This window comes from Macrosteles quadrilineatus, unplaced genomic scaffold, assembly GCF_028750875.1.
Source record: "Macrosteles quadrilineatus isolate MER2022 unplaced genomic scaffold, UCM_ALF_1.0 Scaffold_9__3_contigs__length_116548681, whole genome shotgun sequence".
NCBI lineage: Eukaryota > Metazoa > Arthropoda > Insecta > Hemiptera > Cicadellidae > Macrosteles > Macrosteles quadrilineatus.
In genome coordinates this window covers 31737714-31763978 of record NW_026542602.1, presented here as the reverse complement: position 1 = coordinate 31763978, position 26265 = coordinate 31737714, and the positions used below count along the sequence as shown (strand labels likewise).

The 26265-nt window shown below is 39.8% G+C and overlaps 1 protein-coding gene across 1 annotated transcript in view; it reads right to left on the bottom strand.

The window, feature by feature from the left end:
• Positions 1-24520, bottom strand: part of LOC129002089 (late secretory pathway protein AVL9 homolog) — a 29842-nt gene extending 5322 nt beyond the window's left edge. The window contains exons 1-8 of the mRNA XM_054429626.1: positions 24298-24520; positions 21730-21930; positions 20877-21023; positions 19297-19384; positions 15491-15680; positions 12366-12846; positions 8134-8268; positions 4632-4851 (exon numbers count right to left, since the gene is read on the bottom strand). Of these exons, the coding sequence (XP_054285601.1) occupies positions 4632-4851; positions 8134-8268; positions 12366-12846; positions 15491-15680; positions 19297-19384; positions 20877-21023; positions 21730-21930; positions 24298-24381 (1546 nt within the window). The 5' untranslated portion in view covers positions 24382-24520. The remainder of the gene's footprint in view (positions 1-4631; positions 4852-8133; positions 8269-12365; positions 12847-15490; positions 15681-19296; positions 19385-20876; positions 21024-21729; positions 21931-24297) is intronic.
• Positions 24521-26265: the final 1745 nt, after the last annotated feature.

Sequence of the window (26265 nt, the reverse complement as noted above, 5' to 3'; positions counted from 1 at the left end):
GGCTCAGTGCACAGTGCAGCCACCCCGCAAAACATAATAACTCTTCCGTTACTAATAATTATAACTGTTCATATATGAAACTATAATGACTTCTACTACACTCGTCTTCCCCATAAAAAAAAGTCAATATCATAAATTCAAAATTAACTCAACTTTCAAAATAAAATAAATTCACTTTCAATAAAATGCAACCAAAATTTCTTCTTCCCATTATTCAGTAATAATTTTACAAGTCCAGCCTGTGAGGCTTTCGCACAGTCCGTGCAGACTTCCTCAGCGAGGGTGGTGGGCTGCACTGTGCTAGCGGCGACGCAGGAGTTGGCTGAGGCTGGGCTTGCCCTAGGCTCTCCCTGGGACTGGTCGTAGGCCTAGGTACAGGTGACATCATCATGGGACTGGTTGGTCGATCCTCCGGCGGGGGTGAATTCTTGGGTACTTGGGGTGATACAACGGGGTCCTTGGGTGATACAAAAATCTCCTCCTCTTCTGCATACCGAGCTCTCAAGTGATCCGCATGACAAAATCGGGGTTTTCCACCAATAACACTCACCAGATAGGTGACCGGACTTCTCTTTAGAATTATTTTGCCAGGAACCCAAGATATCTTTTCATTTCGGACAGTTTTGACATAGACTGCCTGACCTTCTGAGAAAAATCTGCTTCTTCCCCTAAGCCTATCAGCTGCATCTTTTTGTTCCCTGTGTTTTTGATCAATGGATGACTGGAGATTGGGTTTTAACATAACCAACTGAGTACGAGGCTTCCAAGACAGGAACATTTCTGCAGGGGTTAAGCCAGTAACTGTATTTGGAGTGTTGCGGTACGCAAACAAGAAATTATCTAATTTCATTTGAAGAGTGGTACGCTGAGAACGCTGATGTTCCTCAATCACTTGACGCAAAAGGTTTTTCTTGACCTCCTGAACACTTCTCTCTGCAGATCCATTTGAAGCCGCATGATACGGGGGAGTTAATGTGAACTTCACATTGTTGTTATGCAAAAAGGTCTTGAACTCTTGACTAGTAAAAGATCTTCCGTTGTCCGACACCAGTTCAACAGGCAATCCATACGATGAAAACAAGGTACGGAGTTTCTCGATAACCTTGGAAGAATTCATGGAACTCATGATAAATACCTCTAACCATTTAGAGTATGTGTCAATCAAAACTAAAAGTTGCTGTCTCGACTCTGGATCCTCCGCAAAGTCAATGTGTATCCTCTGCCATCGAGTTGATGTTGTAGGCCATTGCTGCAACGGTACTTTAGGTACCGAATTCCTAGTTAACTGACACGCAGAACAAGAGGCCACCACGTCTTCAATCGACTTCTCCATGCCTGGCCACCAGACATAACTTCTCGCCAGCATCTTCATGCGTGTAACTCCCGGGTGTTGATCATGCAACATTTGAAGCACAGATGAATACAGTTTCTTTGGAATCACTACACGAGAACCCCACAGCAAACAACCTTGTTCCACGGACAACTCGTCCTTCTTCCTTAGAAAAATAGCTAGTTCTGGCTCAACCGAGCTCGACCAGCCGTACATCACAAAATCTCGGACCTTCGAAAGAATCGGATCCTTATCCGTCATTTTACCTATATGCAAGGCAGTAATAGGTGCAATGTCCTTGACAACACAGAAATTGTTCATCACTTCTGTACACACATCTACATGTGAAACAAAATTAGCATCCAGCTCTATAGGTTCCGCTTCTGCTAAGGGTAACCTAGACAACGCATCAGCGTGAGGGACATCCACTCCCTTCCGGTACCTAACCTCCAAATCATATGCTGATAGAATCAAGGCCCATCTCTGCAGCCTAGCTGCCGCCATACTAGGAACGCCCTTTTTAGAGCCAAAAATAGCCGTCAACGGCTGATGATCAGTCTGTAGAATACAGTGTCTTCCATATATATACTTATGAAACTTTTTGACTCCAAAGATCAAAGCCAGAGCCTCCCGATGTAACTGAGAATAATTCCGTTCACTGGAACTTAGCGTTTTCGATGCGAAGGCAATTGGCCTTTCCTGACCATCGATAAGATGAGATAGAACAGCAGCCACCCCTCTGGGACTCGCATCACACGTCAGAACTATGGGCTTTTTAACATCATAGTGAACTAACAAACTTGAGTCCAACACCCATGATTTACTCTCCTGAAAAGTCTTAGAACACACCTCCGACCACACCCATGGATGATCCTTATGTAATAAGTCATAAAAACAGCTTATTCTAGCAGACAGGTTAGGTATAAATGCATGATAATAATTTATTAGACCAATATAGGCTCGTAACTCTTCCTTAGTACTAGGCTCAGGCGCTTTACGCAGCGCAGTTAACAAACTTTCTTGTGGACGGAGACCATCTCGAGTAATCACATGTCCTAAATACTCGATTGAAGATTGCAAAAACTTACACTTTTGTTGGTTTACTCGAACACCAAACTCATCAAGGCGTTGCAGCACCTGCGCCAGACGGGCAAGCCCCTCTTCCTTAGAGCGAGCCGCCACTAAGACGTCATCTAAGTACGCCACCGTTCCTGGAAGACCTGTTAAAATTTGGTCGATGGCTGACTGAAAAATTGCAGGAGCTGAAGACAAACCATATGGTAGCCTTTTTAAACGATACAGACCCTTATGGGTAGCTAGGGTCAACAGATGTTGCGATTCATCCGCTACCGCCAATTGCTGATACGCATTTGAAAGATCAAGGCAGCTAAAAACTGAGCAACCGCCTAGAGTTGCAAAAATATCTTGAGCCTGTGGAAGCGGATAATGTTCCATTTCAATACACTGATTAAGAGTAATCTTATAATCGGCACAAAGCCTAACACCATTAGGCTTAGGGACAACCACAAGTGGAGTGCTCCACTGTGAATTAGTAACTCTGTACGCAACATCCTCTTGAACCATGCGGTCCAACTCACTCTCAACTTTCTCCCTTAACGCAAAAGGCACTGGTCTCGCCTTACAAAACTTAGGGACTGTCCCCTCCTTTAAGACAATATGAGCCTTAACACCCTTAATTTCGCCCGTTCCAGGCTGAAAAACTGACTTAAATTTACTCTTCAATTTAGCAATGTCCAAATCAGAACTGTGATCCACAGTGGCTTTACATGAAAACACATTTTGCCAATCTAACCTCAACTGGCCTAACCAGTTTCGCCCCAACAGAATCGGCTGACTCTTACTTTCTAAACTAACTACTGTCAAAGGCAAACTCGCCTGCTGATTATTATATTTAACATTGACATTCACTTGTCCCAGAACAGGTACATCATGACCTGAATAAGTAGTAAGTTTCACATTTGCTGGCCTAAGTTTGAGGTTAGAAAATTTTTCATAAAATATCTCAGAAGGACATATAGTCAAGGCACTGCCTGTATCTAGAATCATTTCTAAATATACATCATTAGCCACTAGGCCTACCTTATAGCCGTTGTCTGATCCTGATTTAAGGTTGTACAAACCTATCTCTGCCATTGGAACTTCTAGGCCTAGGCCTACCTCTTCCTCCACTTGATGGACCCCCATCCTAGGTGTCGACTTTTTACCATGGAAACTAGAAGATTTCTTGGCTTTACACACTTTCTTGAGATGACCTACTCTCTGACAACCGTGACACTTGTAACTGGCGAACGCACACGCACTAGGCCAATGACCAGCAGAACCACACCTCCAACAAGAGTTTCTAGAATTTTGATTTTCACTACTCCTATGCATGAAAGTTTTAGGCCTATTTTGACTTTTCACATTGATTTTCGCAATGTCCCCACGAGGTTGCACAAATAGGCTTGACTGCGATTCGGCCTGTTCCAGCCTGAGCGCTGACGCATAAGCTTCGTCAAAGTCCAATTCCTCCGACAACAATTTCTGCCGGATAGTTTCATTAGAAATGCCGGAAATCACTTTGTCCCTCAAAGCGTCTTTCAAAAAGGTACCAAATTTGCACGAACTAGCCAAATGTTTTATTGAAACCACAAACTCCGCTATGCTTTCGCCCGGCTTTTGCACACGAGAGTAGAATACATATCGCTCCGCCACAACCAACTTCTTGGGCGCATAATGTAATTTCAACAACGCTGCAAGTTCATCATAGGTCTTAGAATCTACCTCTACTGGTGATAATAAATCGGATAGGACCGATAAAACCCTGGGACCAATAACTGTAATTAAAACCGACACCTCGTTTTCCTTCTTGACATTGTTCGCTTTGAAAAAATGTTTCAGGCGCAACAAATAGGGCACAATGTCCTCCTCACTTGGATTAAATTCAGAAATCCTGCCAACACTAATACTCGCCATTTTTAATCATCTCAACTATAATACGCACTAAAACAACAACTGTTATCGCGTACTACCCTAACTATGATAAAAAGGTTTATTACCGACTGCGCCAAAATGTCGTAACCTAACGTTACGCTAGAAAAGTGGACAGTAATTATAAAGAACCACTTACGATCGCTGTTGGACATAGAAGGAGGAGCCGTGACGAATCATCCCACTTCAGGGCTCAGTGCACAGTGCAGCCACCCCGCAAAACATAATAACTCTTCCGTTACTAATAATTATAACTGTTCATATATGAAACTATAATGACTTCTACTACAATATTCGAACACATGTTTACCTTGAAGTAAAGATGTGCGTAGCAGGCAAAGAGTATATGCTCTGAACTGAGCCCTGATCCACTCGTCACCTCCTTCCCAGCCAACACCGTCGACAAAGACATCATGTTTCTCCTCAGCCACATGTCTCACCAGGTAGTCAGCAAACCTCAGATCCTCAGTAGACAGATGCAGTAGTCTTCTCAGCTCCAAGTCACTAGTCTCTACACGACCTGTCTCTACCTGACAACACACAGCAATGACATCATAAAGACATCATGTTTCTCCTCAGCCACATTTCTCACCAGGTAGTCAGCAAACCTCAGGTCCTCAGTAGACAGATGCAGTAGTCTTCTCAACTCCAAGTCACTAGTCTCTACACGACCTGTCTCTACCCGACCTGTCTCTACCTGACAACACACAGTAATGACATCATAAAGACATCACGTTTCTCCTCAGCCACATGTCTCACCAGGTAGTCAGCAAACCTCAGATCCTCAGTAGACAGATGCAGTAGTCTTCTCAGCTCCAAGTCACTAGTCTCTACACGACCTGTCTCTACTTGACAACACACAGCAATGACATCATAAAGACATCATGTTTCTCCTCAGCCACATTTCTCACCAGGTAGTCAGCTAACCTCAGGTCCTCAGTAGACAGATGCAGTAGTCTTCTCAGCTCCAAGTCACTAGTCTCTACACGACCTGTCTCTACCTGACAACACACAGTAATGACATCATAAAGACATCATGTTTCTCCTCAGCCACATTTCTCACCAGGTAGTCAGCAAACCTCAGGTCCTCAGTAGACAGATGCAGTAGTCTTCTCAGATCCAAGTCACTAGTCTCTACACGACCTGTCTCTATCTGACAACACACAGTAATGACATCATAAAGACATCATGTTTCTCCTCAGCCACATGTCTCACCAGGTTATCAGCAAACCTCAGGTACTCAGTAGACAGATGCAGTAGTCTTCTCAGCTCCAAGTCATTAGTCTCTACCTGACAACACACAGTAATGACATCATAAAGACATCATGTTTCTCCTCAGCTACATTTCTCACCAGGTAGTCAGCAAACCTCAGGTCATCAGTAGACAGATGCAGTAGTCTTCTCAGCTCCAAGTCACTAGTCTCTACACGACCTGTCTTTACCTGACAACACACAGTAATGACATCATAAAGACATCATGTTTCTCCTCAGCCACATTTCTCACCAGGTAGGCAGCAAACCTCAGGTCCTCAGTAGACAGATGCAGTAGTCTTCTCAGCTCCAAGTCACTAGTCTCCACCTGACAACACACAGTAATGACATCATAAAGACATCATGTTTCTCCTCAGCCACATTTCTCACCAGGTAGTCAGCAAACCTCAGGTACTCAGTAGACAGATGCAGTAGTCTTCTCAGCTCCAAGTCACTAGTCTCCACCTGACAACACACAGTAATGACATCATAAAGACATCATGTTTCTCCTCAGCCACATTTCTCACCAGGTAGTCAGCAAACCTCAGGTCCTCAGTAGACAGATGAAGTTGTCTTCTCAGCTCCAAGTCACTAGTCTCTACACAACCTGTCTTTACCTGACAACACACAGTAATGACAACATAAAGACATCATGTTTCTCCTCAGCCACATTTCTCACCAGGTAGGCAGCAAACCTCAGGTCCTCAGTAGACAGATGCAGTAGTCTTCTCAGCTCCAAGTCACTAGTGTCTACACGGCCTGTCTCTACCTGAAAACACACAGTAATGACATCATAAAGACATCATGTTTCTCCTCAGCCACATTTCTCACCAGATAGTCAGCAAACCTCAGGTCCTTAGTAGATAGATGCAGTAGTCTTCTCAGCTCCAAGTCACTAGTCTCTACACAACCTGTCTCTGCCTGACAACACACAGTAATGACATCATAAAGACATCATGTTTCTCCACAGCCACATTTCTCACCAGGTAGTCAGCAAACCTCAGGTCCTCAGTAGACAGATGCAGTAGTCTTCTCAGCTCCAAATGACTAGTCTCTACACAACCTGTCTCTACCTGACAACACACGGTAATGACATCATAAAGACATCATGTTTCTCCTCAGCCACATTTCTCACCAGGTTATCAGCAAACCTCAGGTCCTCAGTAGACAGATGCAGTAGTCTTCTCAGCTCCAAGTCACTAGTCTCTACACAACCTGTCTCTGCCTGACAACACACAGTAATGACATCATAAAGACATCATTAGTCTCACTTGAGCCACCATCTTGAACCTTGTTCTCATTGTCGTGGTTGATGACCTTTATTAGCAGCATGTGGAGTGTCTTGTCTGCGTCAAGAGAACAGCTTGTCTGTAACTTGTGCAGCTGACTCAAGGTAGCGTGTTAAGTTTTTTAGTTGTTAAGCTATTTCCACGCGAAGTCGATAAACTCATGAAACATCTTGATCACAGGCCCTTGGGCCTTAGGATTGTCTGATCGATAGACTTGTGTTGGCTCGTCACACTGTTCTCACAGCCGGTTCAGTCTTCGAGATGAGCGCTAAGAGTGCATTTGGTCAGTTGTGTTGTAGAGTGTGGATTAGTTTACCGGTAAAAAATGGAGTTGAATAGTGAAGCTGTGATAGTGGTTTTGGGTTTATATGATCTGGATCCTATAAATTTAAAAAATGTCTCCACTTAGGACCGCAAGTACCTATACTGCAGCGCAAGCTCTAACTAATCATCTTTGTTGCACATGTAAAAAAAAAGACAGATGCTTTAAAGACAGATGTATCTAACACAATTTCTAAGCTTTATACAGATGGCTAAGATATAATGGACTGGCTAAGCCCAAGCTGTGTTGTTGTTAAAGTACCAGTCCCTCTTTGCGCAAAATTCTTCTCAAAGCCCAGAGGAAAGAAATCAGGCTCGCTAATCCTCAGACAGCTTGATATCCTTTGACAGATCAAGGTCATCAGTGCCTGCAAAAGCCATGGGTTGTGAACCAAGGCTTCGTGCAGACGTGTCCATCATATTCACCTACCTATTCTATTCTATTTGATTTGTCAAATTTGTTGTTTTCCTCTAGGATTTTTTGTTTCTTGTTATTACAAGTGGTAACTATCCAGCTTTGTCCTACTTTACTAATCTGAATCTGGATTTTAAGCACTTTCTCCTGGCTAAGGATGCGTTCAGATTCCAGGTTCTGGGTTTGAAAAAAATACATTTTTCACTAATTGTGATAAAAAAAGTCCCATAAATCTCAAAAATAAGAGTTGCAGTTTGTGTGATTTTAAGTATTTTCAATTTGGTAGTGGGAGTAAAACTTTTTAAAAAGCACTTCAGAAATAAAAAAAAAAAAATATATATATATATATATATATATATAGATAAGTATTTTTGTTGTTTATTATCCCTTGCTTTGCTATTCATCAGATTATCATAAAACTCACCTTTACCCGGGATTGCCAGATAGAAAAACTCATAGTGTTGCTTGAAGAGCTATACAACTTCTCAATTTGCTTACAGTCCTAGTTACAGAAAAGTTAATCAAGGTCAGCCTACCTCCACCAAGACCTCCGCCAGTTTCTTCTTCTGTTTAAACAGCACATTGGTAGCTCCTACAAAGTAGCCCCTGACATTCTGGTCCATCAGCACATCCATGTAAGGCAGAGAGAGGTAAGGTAGGCAGAGATAACCCTGCAAAACAATCATTCATTCAATTTATCTTTATATGAGGGTGGTCCTTAATTATGATCTGCATTGAGCTCCCGTCACAACCAAGCAAGCTATAGTTCTATAGTCTTGGCTATAGCTATAGCTATAGTCTTGGTTAGTGAGTCGGTGGCTCAGTCGGTAGCGTCGCGGACTTCGGGCCCAAGGCAGCGATGTCGTGGGTTCGGATCCTGGTCACTGCCAATAACATTTTATCAGTACAGTTCACCTTTGTACTGTACCGGCTCACTCCTTGCTTTGCTGTAAACGATCCACGCACGGGCGCTTAGTCTATGTGGACGGGCAAATGCAAGGTTAAAAGAGGCCGCCAACCTCTTTAAAAAAAAAAAAAGTTCAAATCTGATATTAGGCTCTACTACTATCTTAGATGGTTCTCATCCCTACCCTATGGGACGGTAAATCTGATTATACTATTGAAAAAAGGTTGAGAAAGAATATTAACCCTTAGGCCAAGTATAAATTGTATCGCGTAATTAGATTTCTGTGATTTCAGTCGTCAATCGCTATTGATGTCCATTGTTAGTTGACATCAGTGAATTGAGCGAAGAGTGTAGATGTAGAAAATGAGCAAAACAGGTGGAGTGGTTCAGAGGTGGTTCTTAACCATTTGAATGATGTTTTCCATGGTGTATGTAAACTGCTGTTGTTATCAGTCTCATTTTCCCAAAGTTAAGGTAATTTTGCATTTTATATAGCAGTGTGGCTAAATGAGAGGGATTATCAAACCAATAGAGGACATCAATTTCTTTATGACTATCAAGGAAAAAATGTGGTTCAGATTCCACTATAAACTGTAGGTCCCTTAGTTGTCATTGGCTGTATGGACTATTAATTAACAGCTGTGTCTAAGGAACTTTACGGCCTTAGTCACTAACAAGACTAGAAGATCGAGCCACTCATCCTTCACTCATATTTGGGTTTAAATATGCACATAGTGGCGTCCCCATCTTAAATAATTGATTGATTGAGGACTATGGTAGCCCTGGAAGTCTGAAAAATGCTGATCAGCTAGCAAGATTCAATCACTGTCTCGATGGAAACAGATGAACCTGCTGCTAGTCCCGTTGTACAAATATATACACGGCTTCTACACACTCCCCAAGCCACTAATATTACACTAATGTTCTCATCGTATATCAAACCACATTTCTGCAAACACATCTGCCCACAAGCAGCAGTAATCACCAGGAAGCTCTGTAATCCAGCTACTAAGGTCACGAATTGTGGATATTTATAGGCATGCACTGTGGATGCGATACTCCCTGGTGTGGATTAACGTCCGCACAAGTGAGTACTAAGACTATCCACAGTGCTATCCCGATAATTTAGACCAATTCGTATATACCAAGGAAAAAATGTGGTTCGGATTCCACTATAAACTGTAGGTCCCTTAGTTGCCACTAGCTGTATGGGCTATTAATTAACAGCTGTGTCTAAGGAATGTCGGCCTTAGTCACTAACAAGACTACAAGATCGCACCACGCATCCTACACTCATCTCCATTCATACTTGGCTTAAAATACCTACTTTGTATGGTCGCCATTTAATAAGAAAGTATAAGAAAGTAAAGCTGAATTTTTATCCCAGGATTAGTTATGCCAACAGTGTTATTTGGAGGCTTCTGATTGGCTGAGGGAACACCATTACCGCATCGATACGGTTTGATGCCAACGGCCTCGGTGGTGTAGTGGATAGAGTGCCGGGCTGATGAACTGAAGGAGCCGGGTTCAAATCTTACCTGTGGCACTATTTTTTTGTCTTGGATTTTTTCATTATCAGCAAATTTGATTGGTTTGGTTATGTTATGACACTAATTTTATAATTAAAACATTATAAAATTTAATTTGAGCCATTTATAGTTTTATTTTATGAACAGAACTATTTTTTCGATTAAACCTCCATTAGATTTTTCATTATCAGCAAGTCTGTTTAGTTTGGTTAGGTTATGACAGTTTAATTTTATAATTAAAACATTATAAAATTTAATGTGAGGCATTTATAATTTTATTTTATGAACAGAACTATTTTTTCGATTAATCATCCTTCATTATAGTCTAGCAGAAGCCTCCAAATGACACTGTTGGCAAAACTAATCCTGAATAACAAATTGTGCCACCAGGAATTGACCACCTTCTTAACCACAGAATTCACATGATTCATACTTGGCAGGAGAGTAAATTTTCTTTCACAACGTTTTGAACTAGCTTGTATGGTTGCAAAGGGAGCTTAGTGAAATCTTAATTTACAGCTAGCCCTAATGTTATATTTTTTAAAATTCCCGATTTTTTATTTAATCTGCAACACTTAAACACTTTATAATTTGAGAACAAAAAGTATTTTACATTTAAAGTCAAATAAAGTTTTAATAATATATTTGAACAGTTTTTTACCTCTACGTCCAGACTCAGGTTGGTAGCTACAAATAGTAAATTCACATAGGCTAGACGGTACTTATTTCTATACAATTGTATTTAAATTTTGCTGACAACTTTTTCATTTAGTATCAGCATAGCCTAGACTAACCAACACAAGTAGACGTCACATCCCATTGTATATTTTGAAGCACGTTTTTCGTGTCTAGTTCATGTACGGTGACACTGGGCGCTAGTGTCGATGAAATTTTGTTTATATTATTTTAGGGTTAATTTCTTGATTTGTGCTTTATACGGTTTGGTTATATAACTAGGGGACAAGTTTTTGTTTATGATTAGATCGTATTATTTGGTTAATCGAGGTTTTAAATGACTGTAATAATGGGAAACAAATTGTAAACGAAACACGACCTCTACATAAACCGTACAGAACTAACAACAAAATTGTCTTCAGCTGTTCCATAAGGATGAGAAATCTACTAAGGGAGTATGTTTTATCTATGGTATCAGCATTGGCTCTAAGGGTTGGGAAGAGAAGACAGAATTGTCTAAAAATAACGAGTAGCGGTACAATTGAATCTTGATCCTAAATCAATGGTGAAGATGTAAATGTGTCCTGTAACTATTTTCTAAGTAGTTTTAAAAGACACAAAATGCACACCCGTGGTTTGCTTGTGATGCACTCTGAGATGGGCCCAATATATATTTGCACTCCCCCTTTCTTGCAGAGGAATTTTCTCTTCCTTGCCCCCAAACAAACCTATAAAATCTCTTGTACCTCTGAATAAAGTGGCCCTGCTCTTCCGTGTCATCAACCCGTTGCAAGCCAAGGTAAAGAAACTAGTAAGCTAGGCATATATAATGGTTTCTTATTATATTAGTTTGCCAGAGACTTCTTTGGCTCATTGGCAGCTCAGCTGTTTCAACACATGGATTTATGTTAAAGAAATGTGATATGGCAAACACTGCACAGCTGTGTCTTTAAAAACCTAAGCCAATTCAACTGAAAGTAAGGTTCTGTATCTACTGTAGAATGTAGATGCCTGATAACTTGACATAAGCTGTAGATACCAAGTTATGTCCTTTAAATACATTTGACCCAGAGATCAGATAATTTTTACATAGGCTAATTAGTTTAAAAATAAGGTAACATAACCAATGTACAAAATTCATGGGGAATCCAAATCTCCACATCACCTCTATCTTCAAGGCCAAGGACTGGAATTGATCATGTTGTCAAAAATCTTTTTCTAGTAATTAAATTAACCCCTGGCCAAAAGTTTACTATTTAGAGTATCAAATAGGACTAAAATTTATTGATTGCTACAGTACTGAGGTATTGCACAAGTATTCAGACAACTAAAAAGTTTAAAACTTAATGAATTGGTAAAATGTTGTTCCAGAAAGGCAATAAGCATTTTTGCATTCCCAATCTTACATAAAATTACATTCAGTACATATGTGCTCAACAGTTGATTTATAGGATTTTCTATCCTCTAAAGACTAATGCAATTACTCCTACAGTGTGGGTAAACATTTAATAACTGACTTTTTCAGTAAAAAAGCTGTAGAAGACATCTCACTTATACTGAAATCTTCCATAAATTTTTGGGTTAAAGCTTAAAATCCACTTTATTTGCTTCCCTAGCTCATGATAATAAAAGGAAATATGATAATAGGTTAACTCACATCATCAAAGACTTGTAAAGGGCAGCCGCATGCTTCAGCATCCACCTGTGCAACATTGGCAAGGAAACTCGACACAGTCGCTTCCCCGAGTGTGTCCATACTTGTGTCTCTCGGCAAATGTGATTCAGTCTGGCTCAAATCACTGGGGGACTTGTCACCGTTCAGAACACCATCAACGTCGTCACCGTTCGTCACATAATCACTCGTTACTTCTGCACCATATTTCTCCGGATCACAGTCCATCTCCTCGCACAGGTCGACCCCGTTGAGATCTTCATCTCTGCTCACCACTATACTCACATTGGAAGGAACACTCTGAATGTTTTGTTGGCAGGTAGACTCTAAGTTAACGTCTAGTTCCTCCTTATCAGGCTCCTTTATAATATCCTGGTCCATTTGGCATTTCTTTTCACTGTCCTCTATGATTATCTGTGCGGGTTCTGGTGCATAATGAGGAACGGGTGACATGGGCCTTGATGGTCTGAAAGTAAAAATTGGGTTTAGTTCTGTTCCAAATGAGATTTTGTTTTTGATTCCCCCAAATTTGGCATGTTGCAGTAAATGTTTCAAACGGATTTGCCCCAGAAAATTGGGTTCATCCTAATGATGTATTTTTTAAAACTGATCTATCCCCCAACAGCTCAACTAGTTCAATCTATTAAAATGATCAAATCACAAGACGAAGGCTGGGGCACTGTTACTGGAATTTATAGAGTGTAAAACCCTTAAGCCAAAAATGGTCAAATTAAATTGTATTCTACAACAGTGTGTTCATGGATGAACCTGTACTGTGTTTCAGAGTTCTCTTCAGGTTGGCAAGATTTTTCAGCCAAACTGAGTTTAGCCTAAAAGCAGGAGTGATAAAGCACAACAAAATTAGGGATGGACGGGTCCCGAAATTTCGGGAAATTTTCGGGAATAAATTATTCCCGATTTTCGGGACGGGATTACATTTGAATCGGGAATTTTTCGGGACGGGATTTGGTCCGATCGTCGGCGATTTTGCCGCTTCGCGAGTGACGATGACGCCGCTATCGCGAAAGATGTTCACGATTGTTCCGCGAACACAGGAGGCGAAGTCATTTCGACGATCGCGCCGTGACCGCGGAGTCATACCGACGACCCCGCCGATAGACCGCGAGTCATACTACGATCGCACCGTGACCGCTAGTCATACCGACGATCACGCCGATCGACCGCGAGTCATACTACGATCGCGCCTTGACCACTAGTCATACCGACGATCACGCCGTGACCGCTAGTCATACCGACGATCGCGCCGTGACCGCGGAGTCATACCGACGATCCCGCCGATCGACCGCGAGTCATACTACGATCGCACCGTGGCCGCTAGTCATACCGACGATCCCGCCGATCGACCGCGAGTCATACTACGATCGCACCGTGACCGCTAGTCATACCGACGATCCCGCCGATCGACCGCGAGTCATACTACGATCGCGCCGTGACCGCTAGTCATACCGACGATCACGCCGTGACCGCGGAGACATACCGACGATCACGCCGTGACCGCGGAGACATACCGACGATCATGCTGTGACCACAAAGTCATACCGACGATCACGCCAAAAACGCTGAGTCATACCGACGGTCGCGCCATGACCGCGAGTCATTTCGACGATCGCGCCATGACCGCGAGTCATTTCGACGATCGCGTCGTGACCGCGAGTCATTTCGACGATCATGCTGTAACCACAAAGTCATACCGACGATCACGCCGAGACCGCTGAGTCATACCGACGATCGTGCCCTGACGGCGAGTCATTTCGACGATCGCGCCGTTACCGCGGAGTCATACCGACGATCATGCTGTGACCACAAAGTCATACCGACGATCACGCGGAGTCATACCGACGATCGCGCCGTGACCGCGGAGTCATACCGACGATCTACCCGTGATCGCGGAGTCATACCGACGATCTTGCCGTGACCGCGGAGTCATTCCGACGATCTACCCGTGACCGCGGAGTCTTACCAACGATCACGCCGTGACCACAAAGTCATACCGACGATGACGCCGTGACCGCAAGTCATACCGACTATTATGCCGTGACCGCAGAGTCATACCGACTATCATGCCGTAACCGCGGAGTCATACCGACGCTCACACCGTGACCGCGGAGTCCTACCGACGATCGCGCCGTGACCTGGAGTCATACCGACGATCATGCCGCGACCGCAAGTCATACCGACGATCTACCCGTGACCGCGGAGTCATACCAACGATCACGCCGTGACCGCGAGTCATTTTGACGATCGCACCGTGACCGCGAGTCATTTTTATACCTGTAAATTTTTAGGCCTACCCATTTTCTTATTTTTATAGATCAGTACTATAAATGGTAAATATTTATTTTGTTTGTCTTGTTTGGTAACTGCAATACTCAAGACTTTCTTTTTATGCACAGGAAAAAATCCCGTCCCGTCCCGTCCCGAAAATTGGGAAGGAAATAAAAATCCCGTCCCGTCCCGTCCCGAACTAAAAATTCAATCCCGTCCATCCCTAAACAAAATAGAAAGTTACACTCCAACCGAGCTTTTATTATTGCGACAGTGATGCCAGAATGAACCAGTGAAGGTAGTGCAATCAAATTAAAGCTTTTCTGTAATTGTGGGTGACAATAACGAATCTATACACACACAACTGAGAGATGATCAGAATTTGTTCTGTCCACTTTTGAGAGAAAGAATTATGATGACTACGAGACTGTAAAATATTGCAGAGGTTGAAGACAGCGTTTCTTTGGTTTCGGGTGACAATAGTAATGTAGGCCTATAGACAACAGCAAGAGGTGTTCAAACTTTTACTTTGATCACAGAAAACAATTTTGATATCTCCATGACCGTGGGGGATCAGGGTTTTTTGACAATTCCAAACCGCGGCTTATGATCATGATTTTGCGTTAATCGCAAGAGATGGTAATGATCATGTCCAACAAAATTACTGTGATTAATGATTGTAGTTGTGATAACATTGTAAAAATGCACATTACACCAAATTTATGGTACTGAATTTTATACAGCTTTTGTACTGATAACCATATCAGCGATCTTCAAAACTTAAGATAAGTTTGTTGTGGTTGCAGGTAATGAGCTCATCTTACCTGATGCAAGCACAGTGGTGCAAGCCCTTCTCTATCATGTGGGGGTGTAGGGACAGCAGGGAGAGAATGGTGGTACACAGAGGCTCTACAGGGGATCTGTAGAACACTACACGTCGCTCTAGCAGCAACAGCTTGAACAGCAACAGAGTCTTGTGGCGAAACTGCTGCACCAGGTCTCTGGCTGATAAACCTGACACATGCATTACCATAAGCAATAAGCATCACACAACACTCTAGCCCAGACACGGTTATATTTTCATATTTGTATGACATTGTGATAAGGGCCAAGAGTATTAGGTCAGGTACAGGCGGAATCACAGTGACATTGCAGCGTGATGTAGCACAACAACGTAGAGACACTGAGTCTAGCCTATAAGCATGAGTCATTGTGCACCAAGTCAGAAAATGAAGCTAAGACTGGTTTATATTCTTGCGATTGCAGAAAGCTTCTGGAAAGATAGTGCTATTAAAAATTAGCGATATCAGTCACCATGATCTCGCCTCAATTATGATGTCCCTGGAACCACTGGAGATGTTCAACATCTGTCTGCAACCAAGGAACAGGTTTATCACAATAACAGCGTTTTTGGGAGACAGGAATCTTGGAATATAAAAGCTATTGCGAAAGTTATATATATAAACTTTGCGTGATTGAATCAGAAATCAGAAACGTTTTCAATATATATTCAATAATATTCAATATCTCATCGCAATTGGGAGAGCAGATTAGCATTACGTAGATAGGTGATTACAATTACATTAGGATCATGAGAGAATCCAGAACCATTATCGAGTCCAAATACAAAAAGATATTGAGACTTTAATGTTTCTAGACATTATCGATTTAGAGTTTTAAGGATTTCGGAATCAGAATTGGCTCGTCTCAAATTTTTTACTGCTAAATCCAGATGTTTTTTCATGACTGACAAAGTTCATAGTTTATTCGTGGTTTCATTGTTGAGATTGTAGCAGACAGAGCAACTTTTTAACAGCAAGGAATTATTATTAATGTAACTTTGTTTTTCAGACGTGTACAAAAATCCAATGTCTTTTGATGAAGAGAAGAACATTTTGATTGACAAACACAGTGATAATAGATAAAATTAGCAAAAAGGATAATCATTGCTGCAACCATAGATTAGCAAATAGGGAGTGCCCCTGAACATATGAATTTTATCTGGTGATCAGTGGCACTCCCACATTGCTAAGGGTTATAAAAGAGTCTACCACTACCGTAAACTCCCACCTGAGCTGTCAACTTTTTTCATGTGAGCCTCTTAAACTAAGCTGGAGAGAGCTAAACTCATGCGTTACACCAGACCTGACCAAACTAGCAGGTCAAGCTCAATATACAGTGCTGAATGCTGCTTCCTGCCTAGGGAAATAACACCTCAAATCAGCGGTTCCCAAACTGTGGGTCGCAAGAAGAGACCAAACATTAAAAATGTAAAAATGCACATTTTAATAGGGGTCAAGCTTAATTCCGAGGTAAAAATAATAACACAATACCCTTATCCTTTTCAAAGATCTAGATCTACACAACAAAGACTGAAGAGTGATTTACCTAATTCAATCAGGTTGCATTTATCAAAACACAGGGTGTCCACCAGGCCAACGAGAAAGAATTCATGAGTAAAAAAAAATTCCACGTAGTTCATGTCGTAAAATACTAAAATTTCCAACGTGTTTTGTGCCAACTCCCGCTATGCTGTTTTAGTGCTAACACAGCTCGCTATTTTAGTTATCGGAAAGAGCATTCTCAGTTAAAGAAACAAAATTTAAGATTAGGTACTGTAATATTGCCTGACACAAGTATTCAATTTTTATATATTACTGATTAAATCATCCAAAAATTAAAAACTAATTCTTAAACCTGCAATTTATCAATAACTTCTTATAAACGGTGATATGTCGATACCAAAATTAATCGAATAAAGGTACAGACACCTGAAAAATAATTTCAATTTTACCAAATTTTCTGTACTTTTATAGCATGTAATTTTAGAGTTATGGGTTGTTTTCCAAATGGCCTACTGAAATAATTAATGCAGAAATTACAAAAATTTCACGTAGCCAATTTAAGTTTTAAAACCTTCTAAACACAATAAATAAATACCACGTCAAAGTTAAATGAAGGTATTACAAAAAATATAAAAATAAAACGTTCTAGAAGTGTGCCACATTGAAATTTTTCAAAGCCAAACTCGAGGTTATAACGTGATCATCTAACACTGTCATAGAGACACCATCATTGTTTTCTGCGATAACTGAAAAATCCTGAATATCTCACTCAGTTACACAAACATCACCACTGTCTTCCATGGTCGTGACAAAATCCTGATATTGTTCAGCGGTACCGGAAACATTATAATCGTCTCCCGCGATCACAGTAAAGTTATCATCGCGATCGTAGCTTAATTCAAATAATTTTTCACGGTCATTATCTTCGAGCAATATTTTTTGGATATCAACATTGTTTCCCGCAGTTAAGGAAACATCATATCCGCATGCGCGATCGCGGCAAAATCACTAACATATCCCCAGCCATTTGGACATCATCATCGTCTCACGTGGTCACGGAAACATCATGGTCATGGAAACTTCATCGTCGTCTCCCGCGGGCAAGGAAACGTCATCGTCGTTTCCCGCAATCACGGAAACGTCATTGTCATCATGCGCGGTCGCGGCAAAACCATTAAAAAAATTCCACGGCCGTTTGGGGTTTTGACATCATCATTGTCTCAAACGGTCACGGAAACATCATCGTCGTCTCCCGCGGTCACGGAAACGTCATTGTCGTCTCCCGCGGTCAAGGAAACATCATCTTTATGCGCAATCGCAGCAAATTGAAAATTCCCGTTAGAATACGAAATTCACGTATAAATCCCAGTTTTCCCGGTCGGTGGACACCCTGAAACAGTAGCCTACAGTAGACTCTCTCTTATTCGGACTCCTCCGAATAACAGTTTTTCGGGTTAAACCGACGCCCCCAAAAACTCGTTAAAACGGACCGTTTAAATGCATACTGTATTTATACAGTATTTGACTTAAATTTAGGAGAGCATTGTATTTAGACACGTGATCACTGGTCTCAAATCTTTCCCACGAGAATAGTTATTTCAGTACCACCCACTTCCTGCCGATGTAGTCTGGTTAAACCGATGTGCTGATAAAAATTGTCCAGTTAAAGAGATGTGCTGATGAAAATTGTCCTCTTAAAGAGATTCATTACCACCGAGTGTAGTAAGGTTAAACCGATGTCCGGATAAGAGGGAGTCTACTGTATTTAAATTCCATTTTCATAATTTTGCTTTTTCTGTCACTTGTTTACAATATGACTATGGGTATTAAGTATGGATCATTTATTATAGCATAATATTAGGTCTACTATTATTTTACAGTAGGTAGCAAACAAACTCCAAAATGGTGATGGGTTGCCAGGCCAAAAAGTCTGCACTATACTGTTACTGTTAAGCTATTGATCAGACCTGGTGATATTTTAGAACAAACAGTTTATAATTTGCCATGATTGCAGGTAAAGATAATGATGTCTGCTTGATTGCTGGAGATATTCATAATTTCATGATGATCACAGGGAAGTTCTAGAAGTTCTGACTAAGAGGTCTAGGCCACTCGGGTATTTTAGTCTAGGGCCACAAATACTCTAAATACGGCACTAAATGTGTGTTCGCTTATGGTACTTTTATTTCAATTATCTTTCTTTTTTACCTATACTTCAACCATGCATTTTGAATATACAATGGATGAAAAGCGAACTATTAATTTTCTCAGTAATATAAACATACCAACAAATATTTGAGGTGCAGCTGAAACATCTGGTATTTGTAGCAGGCAGGTATTGAGGTTATTGTAGGCCTCTACCAGCATGGAAACCTAGTAAAGGAAAAAAATAATATTGTTAACAGATCCAATACCTACATTATGTTTGGAACTAAGATTAATAATACGTTTTACAAAGCTAACACAAGAGTACATTTGATAAGAGTTTTCTTCATAATTAAAGCTCTAGAGTTATAATAAAAAATATTATAAACAATAACCTTATAAATATATTATTACGTGTAATAGTTACTTTTTGTTCTTACTATCTGTAAGGCAATCAATACTGCACTACGGCCGTTTCTAAGATAACTCCATCTTCATGTGCGTAGTGGTACACTAAACTGGAGTCTTGTTGTTACACTTAACACAAACAGTCTTCATTTGAATTGTGTCAGGGAAATAAATATTAAACATATAAAAATACCCCCACAGCAACAAACCTGCAGACTAAGCGAATTTCCACTTATTCACATGGCTGAAATTCCACTAAATTATTCCCTAAAAATTGTCAGATTTATTTCCTTTAAATATCATTAATTTTAATAAGTACTTTGGTTTGCTGCTTCAGGGAAGATGATAAGGTGTGTTTTTATTGAAATATTGAATGGTTGGTATGAAGTAGCCTAAACAAATTTTCCAAATGTCATAAAAATATGTCCATGGACAAGCAAGCTAAAACAGTTTATTTATTCTCCATAAGAATAACATGGTAATTTTAAATTTACACTTTTTTGGAATGTTTTCTGTTACCGTTAGGCATACAACATTGCTTTACTATAATAAATTAGGTATTTGTTTATACCTGTTTAGCCCTAAAAAGTGGTTTGGAAAGTTATGTTTTTATGGTGAAAAATGGGGAAAACCCATTATATATCTGATATGAATATATTAATTTTAACCGATGTTGTTTTGGCCTCTGGGGACCTCAAAACGAGAAAGTAAATCGGTCCCGGGTCCAGGTCTTACCATGAGTACTACGGTAATACCTTATTCCCTAAGAAAAAAGACGGACAACTCAAATAGTTGGTCGTCAGTTTTTAAGCCATGCACGTGCTTGTCTGACTTTTAGTGTTAAGTGTAACAACAAGACTAGTTAAGTGTACCACTACGCAACTGAAGATGGGAGTTATCTTCTAAACGGTTGTAGTGCAGTCACCCCTGATTGCGTACGGTAAGAACAAAATATACTATTATACTTTCACGAAATCTGCCACACTCAATAAATAAGCAATAGTTAACTAGTTCTAAAATATGTTCATACCATATTTCATCAAAATCGGACCAAAATTACTTGAAAATCATGTTTTAGGAGACACCCACACACACACATATATTAATATGACAATTTGATCAAATAAGCTAGTGTTTGGCCTCTGGAGACATAAAAATAAAAAAGTATTCAGTCCCAGGTCTGGGTCATACCAGTACATTGTGACTCCAGCCATTTTATAAGAACTTAAGAACAAAATCTGGTGCACTCTATTATTTACCTACTGTTTGTTGTTGTTTATTACATTTTTCAAATAAAAAAAAGTGTACCTACCTTGGTAAAATCGCCTTCCTCGAAGTAAGCATGTGTAATGAGGGACATCTTGACCTGAATCTGGCCGTACAAAGGGACAGAACTAAGGACGCACACAGATTTCTGGACAGTACCTCGGGTGATATCTGCTGTGCGGTTCTTAATTTTCTGTAACAAAGGGAATCATGAGGAAGGAATTAGGCTTTTTTCACAATTTGTAAAATGCAAAACATGCCAACTTAACTATTTAAAGCTAGGTTTATAATACTTAGTGTTCTGCTGTTCTTTTAACTTCAACTGCTAATAGATTTCTTCCAGCCAGGAGCAGGAACAGCCAAGCGCTCAGTCTGGATGGGAGAGAGAAAATATTTTAACTTTCTGATCTCTTTTAACAGAGGCCACAGTATAGCATGTAGGCCTAATACTGTGTCATGTTTGTGGCTGTTGTTTTAATAGAAGGAATCCAAGAGCAGCACCGGAAAGTTGTTAACATGTTTTTAGAAGTACCTACTAAATTAATAGAAGATTTATGTCAGAAGACCTGAGTAGGCTACAGTACTTCAAAAGGCAACAAATGATACGTTATGTTTGAATAGGACTTTGTGCACAAGTTTTGTAAGACTCCTACAAAAAGTGCTGGTGAAAATGCATCTGATTCAAATTAGCTTAATTAATGCAAGTTTCAGAACGTCTGATACACAAATGAGTCCTGCTACCATACAGAACCATGTACCGTAGCGAGAATTAAACATATACTTGTACAATTTAAAAACCATACAGTTTATCCATACATTTTGAATCCATTGTAGACCTACAATTTTTATAACACTTAAAACTATCTAATGGGCAGTCTGAATGGATATGTACAATTTACCTCAACTGGTATCTGACGAAAACAAGAGATTCCATATACAGTCTGATCAGGATCTGTGAGGCTTGGTAAGTGGAAGTAAACTGTGTCATCGTCATAATTGTGTGATCCGTCTGGCAGAGCTAACGTTGGGAGATACTTCCACCCTGACGGACATTCACTGTCACTTTCTCCCTCATTCAGCGGTGGATAAGAATACTCAATCTAGGAAATTAAACCAACTTAAAAGTATAGTTTAGGCGGAAATTAGTCATAATTATATCTAAAGCATCATGCCAAGTGAAACTGGGACATACTCGGAAAACTATGGCGAAAATTTGATATCCAACTCCATCACATAATCAAACATAAAAAAAGTCGCCTAAGCAGATCCTTGAAATGCTTCCCACGGTCAGCTATCAAGATATTCTCACTTCCCAAAACTGTAAGTGTTTGAGCTAAAGCCATTAAAAAAGGTTATGTATTTAGGTATTGTATTTTGACACAATCTTTCCGATAATGTCAGTCAAAGATGAAGACATCTAGAATTCAAGTACAGTAAGTGTAAGTTAGGCCTAAGTAGGCTATTGATTTAACAAACTTATCCTAACCAAAAACCAAACTTCTATAACGGTTGTAACAAATTATATCTAGTTACGATGGAGACGGATATAAAAAGATCTGCTAAAATCACAGAGATATTAGGTACAAAAGGAAATATGCAATGAACACTTAAGTGGTGCCTAGCACCAGTGCTGGTGTGTAGGGCAATGTCCAACATCACACCCGCACCCCTCACCTTCATCTACTACAAAGCTCACGGTGGAGGAAAACCCATGTGCAGTAGGATTTGGGTATAGTTCTGCAGAGAACCTGTAGCATAATATCCGTTTAAATATTGATATTAGTTCAGGCCTGTACTGTAACTTAGCTATTGTAATTTAGTTCTAACTTATATATCGCTTCTAAAATTTGTTCCCCAATGTTATCATCAAACTGAGATATGATCTGTTTAAACTTACCTTTTTATTGGTTTTAAACAAATGTAAACATCGAATTGAGTAAGTTAACGTTCTCTTTACAAGTTTAAATTGATGTTTAATAAATTAAACATTGGGCCTAACTTGAGCTATCCATACTCTAAGCTAACTTACGTACCGGTATTCAATCAAAAACAAAATATATTTTATGAACATTAACAAAACAAACAATAACCTAAACTTATTGATATGATTACAGCATAGGGTTTACAAATTTAAGTTTATTCCATTTTTTTTTTTAATTTAGGGCAAAACTAATAAAAAAATGAAACAACTTTAATACCGGTAAGTTAGGCCTAATGCTTTTGTTATTGTTTTTATTTTTACCCTTATTGATAATTTAATCTGATGATATATCGCAGCTTCTCTGCGGAATTGTAGGCCTAGGCCAACACTATAAATTCATACAGTTCTTATTCTTTCCGCTTGGGTTCTTGATTGCTTGTTACAGGTATAACTTATTTCCGGCTAACTGACTAGAGCTGAAAATGTATGGTCGTACCATAAGTGTGTTACCTTACTGCTATGTGCTAAAATATATTAAGTAGGGAAGTTACTTACATAACTCTGGTAGTAATAAACTGTTAACTTAAAGGTCCATTTCCTATCCTGCGACTGTTACGACTCTAGCCGCACGGCCCTAGCCGCGCGTCTAGAGCCGTACGGCTGGAGACGCTGGTCTCAATTCCTATGCCGCGACTCCTACGACTCCCACGACTAGTTACTAGTGAAATTGCACTACTGACCGTCATGGAATAAGCACAGTTAGCAGTGAATATATTTCTTGGAGAAAAGGAGGAAAGGAATTATTAAGGTGCATGGTAAAAAACAATGAACAACCTAATCCATTGTTCATGGTACGGTGAAAATAGGGGTTTCAGAGTATTCTTATTCAGAGACATCTTCTTCAAGTATTGCTGGTGAACGTATGGGTAGTGACGAACCAATTCCATCAACTTTGAATCACCTATGAAGGTAAACACCTCAAAATTCGTATGTATAAACTATAAATTAGTTACAGCCGCTTGACTGAAGCGACTGAACTGCTTACGGAGCAGTCCAGTCGCGACGGCTCTAGCCGCACGGCTCCAGTCGTGCGGCTGTAGATGCTCGATAGGAAACGGTTGCATTTACTTTGCATTAAAGCAGTCAATTTTTTCGGGTACAGTTTCTTAACTGGTCTATGCTAATATCGATTGAAACTATCGATTCGATTAGTAAACCTTCATGCGATTTTTTTGACCAAAAGCAAGTTTGGTTGGTTAGGTTAGGTTATGATAGTTAAATTTTATAATAGATATATTTAAAAATATCGATTATTAATCAATATTTTCAATTCGATAGTTTCAATCGATATTAGCATAGCCCAGTTAAGAAACTGTACCCATTTTGAAGCCTAAATGAACAAAGATGAAGAGATGGCAACAGGGCTAGGCCCTACTTAATTGAATCGTTTATTTAACCACGACAAATTAACTCAGATTTCTTCTGGATAATAGTAGGGCTATATCGTTGATTTAGAATACAACACAAATAATTAATGAAGATTTACCTGGCATCCTTTTTTGTGATGAAATCCAACAACAAGGACGTGAAGGATCGGCTTAGGGGAATGTGTTACAGATTCTTCTTTCATTTTGGTGGTTTATAAAACTCGTACAATAAATTTAAACTGTTAATTTTTGGTAATCAAGAGACGCAGAACAACACAATAATTTTCTCAACTGACATTTGCACTTGACAAAGCAAAGCTTCAACCTGTCTGTCTGTCTACTTACCTGTGTCCCACTCCCACCCCACTCCAACCAACTCCAACTCCAACTCCACTCTTGTTCTCTTGTTGTATCTGCATTCTGCATTCTGCAATGAAATGGTATTCTTCTTTTCTACAAGCTGGTAAACCCGGTAAACCAAACAGAAGCCCCACTACGAAATAAATACCGATGAGACACGGCCGCCTTTAACTCCAGGCCGCGGCCTTCGAAGTGGTAACGTCGCAAGTGGTGTTGTAACAGACTGTTTTGTTTTTCCTTCCACCATGAGCTAATGGTATTAGTGTATTTACGAAAGATTGGTTACTGGACTATGACAATATTGACTCGGCATAAAATATACTGATACTGTTTCGGTTTTCAATTTTGTATGTTTTATTTTCAATATTTTAATAAATTTATGTTCATAAATTTTAATTTTAATCAATTAAGTTCGAATAAATGACCTGTCTGCCGTGTAAAAAAAATAAATGTTCATGACAATCGTCAAAAGTTATCTTATGCTTATGAGACGTCTGTCACTAAGCAACACCACTTGCGACGTTGCCCCAATTCAACTAGGCCACGGCCTGTAGTTAAAGGTGGCCGTGGGTAATACTTGAGCTTAACTACGGCCGCCTTTAACTCCAGGCCTTCGAACTGGCAACGTCGCAAATTGTGTTGTAACAGCTGTTTTTGTTTGGAAGTAGCTAATGGTATTTTCATATGTTTATGAAAGATTGGTTACTGGACTATGACAATATTGACTCCGCTTAAAATATACAGATATAAATTTTAGTTCATATTGTTTCGGTTTTTAATACTGTATGTTTTATTTCCAATATTTTAATAAATTTATGTTCATAAATTTAAATTTAAATAATTAAAAGTGCTATATAAGTTTTTATTTTTTCTTTTTTAGTATGCATGCATTGCTTTGCTTGTTTTGTAATGAGTGAGCTCCTGCATGTGTTCATTTCTAGTCTAAGACCATTAGCATAAAACTAGGCCTGACCTGGGCAAAATTAATAACAAAGCAAAACCAACTGGAATGTGTTAGGCATGCATCCCTTAACATTTTGTGAAAATTCCCAACTTTTCCCACTGTAGTAAAATCCGCCATCTTGGAAAATGGCGGACAATCTATAGAACACTGCAAAGTTCCACTTAAAAACTTATTGTTCCCAAACAGTTCCATCTAGAAAAGTGTAGTTAGTCTTAAAGTATTTGGCATAATATTACCTACCAGAAAATATCATATTGTATAATAGTTATATGATTTTAATAGAGAACAAACAAATTAAATTTTAAAATATGTAAAAAAAATTAGACATATTCTCACTTTTTCGGGGTGTTCGCCATTATTATTGAGGAAATGCAGATTTTACCTTTGAGCAAACATATAGGGCTTTAAATTCCGCTTCATTTCCATATAATATAACAATTTTTGAGCAATATTGGCGTAAACGGCGATTGTCAAAGTTCACTCTCCGTAACGCACCTGTTGGACCAAAATGTATATAGTGTGGTTGTATGGTTGTATAAAGTGGCAGAAAAATTCAGTTCTGGCGGTGAACATGCAACTTGAGGTGGTTATAGTATAGAAGTCCCTAAACGTAAAAATGTCCAGAACCCAATTTTTAAGGACCTCGGTCGTCGATAATGACGTCATCTGGATGGCGGCTTTAAAAGGATGCTGGGTCGCCATGAGTTGGTTCCAATTGCCTGAACCGATTTTAATGAAATTTGGAATACAAGTGATTGAATAC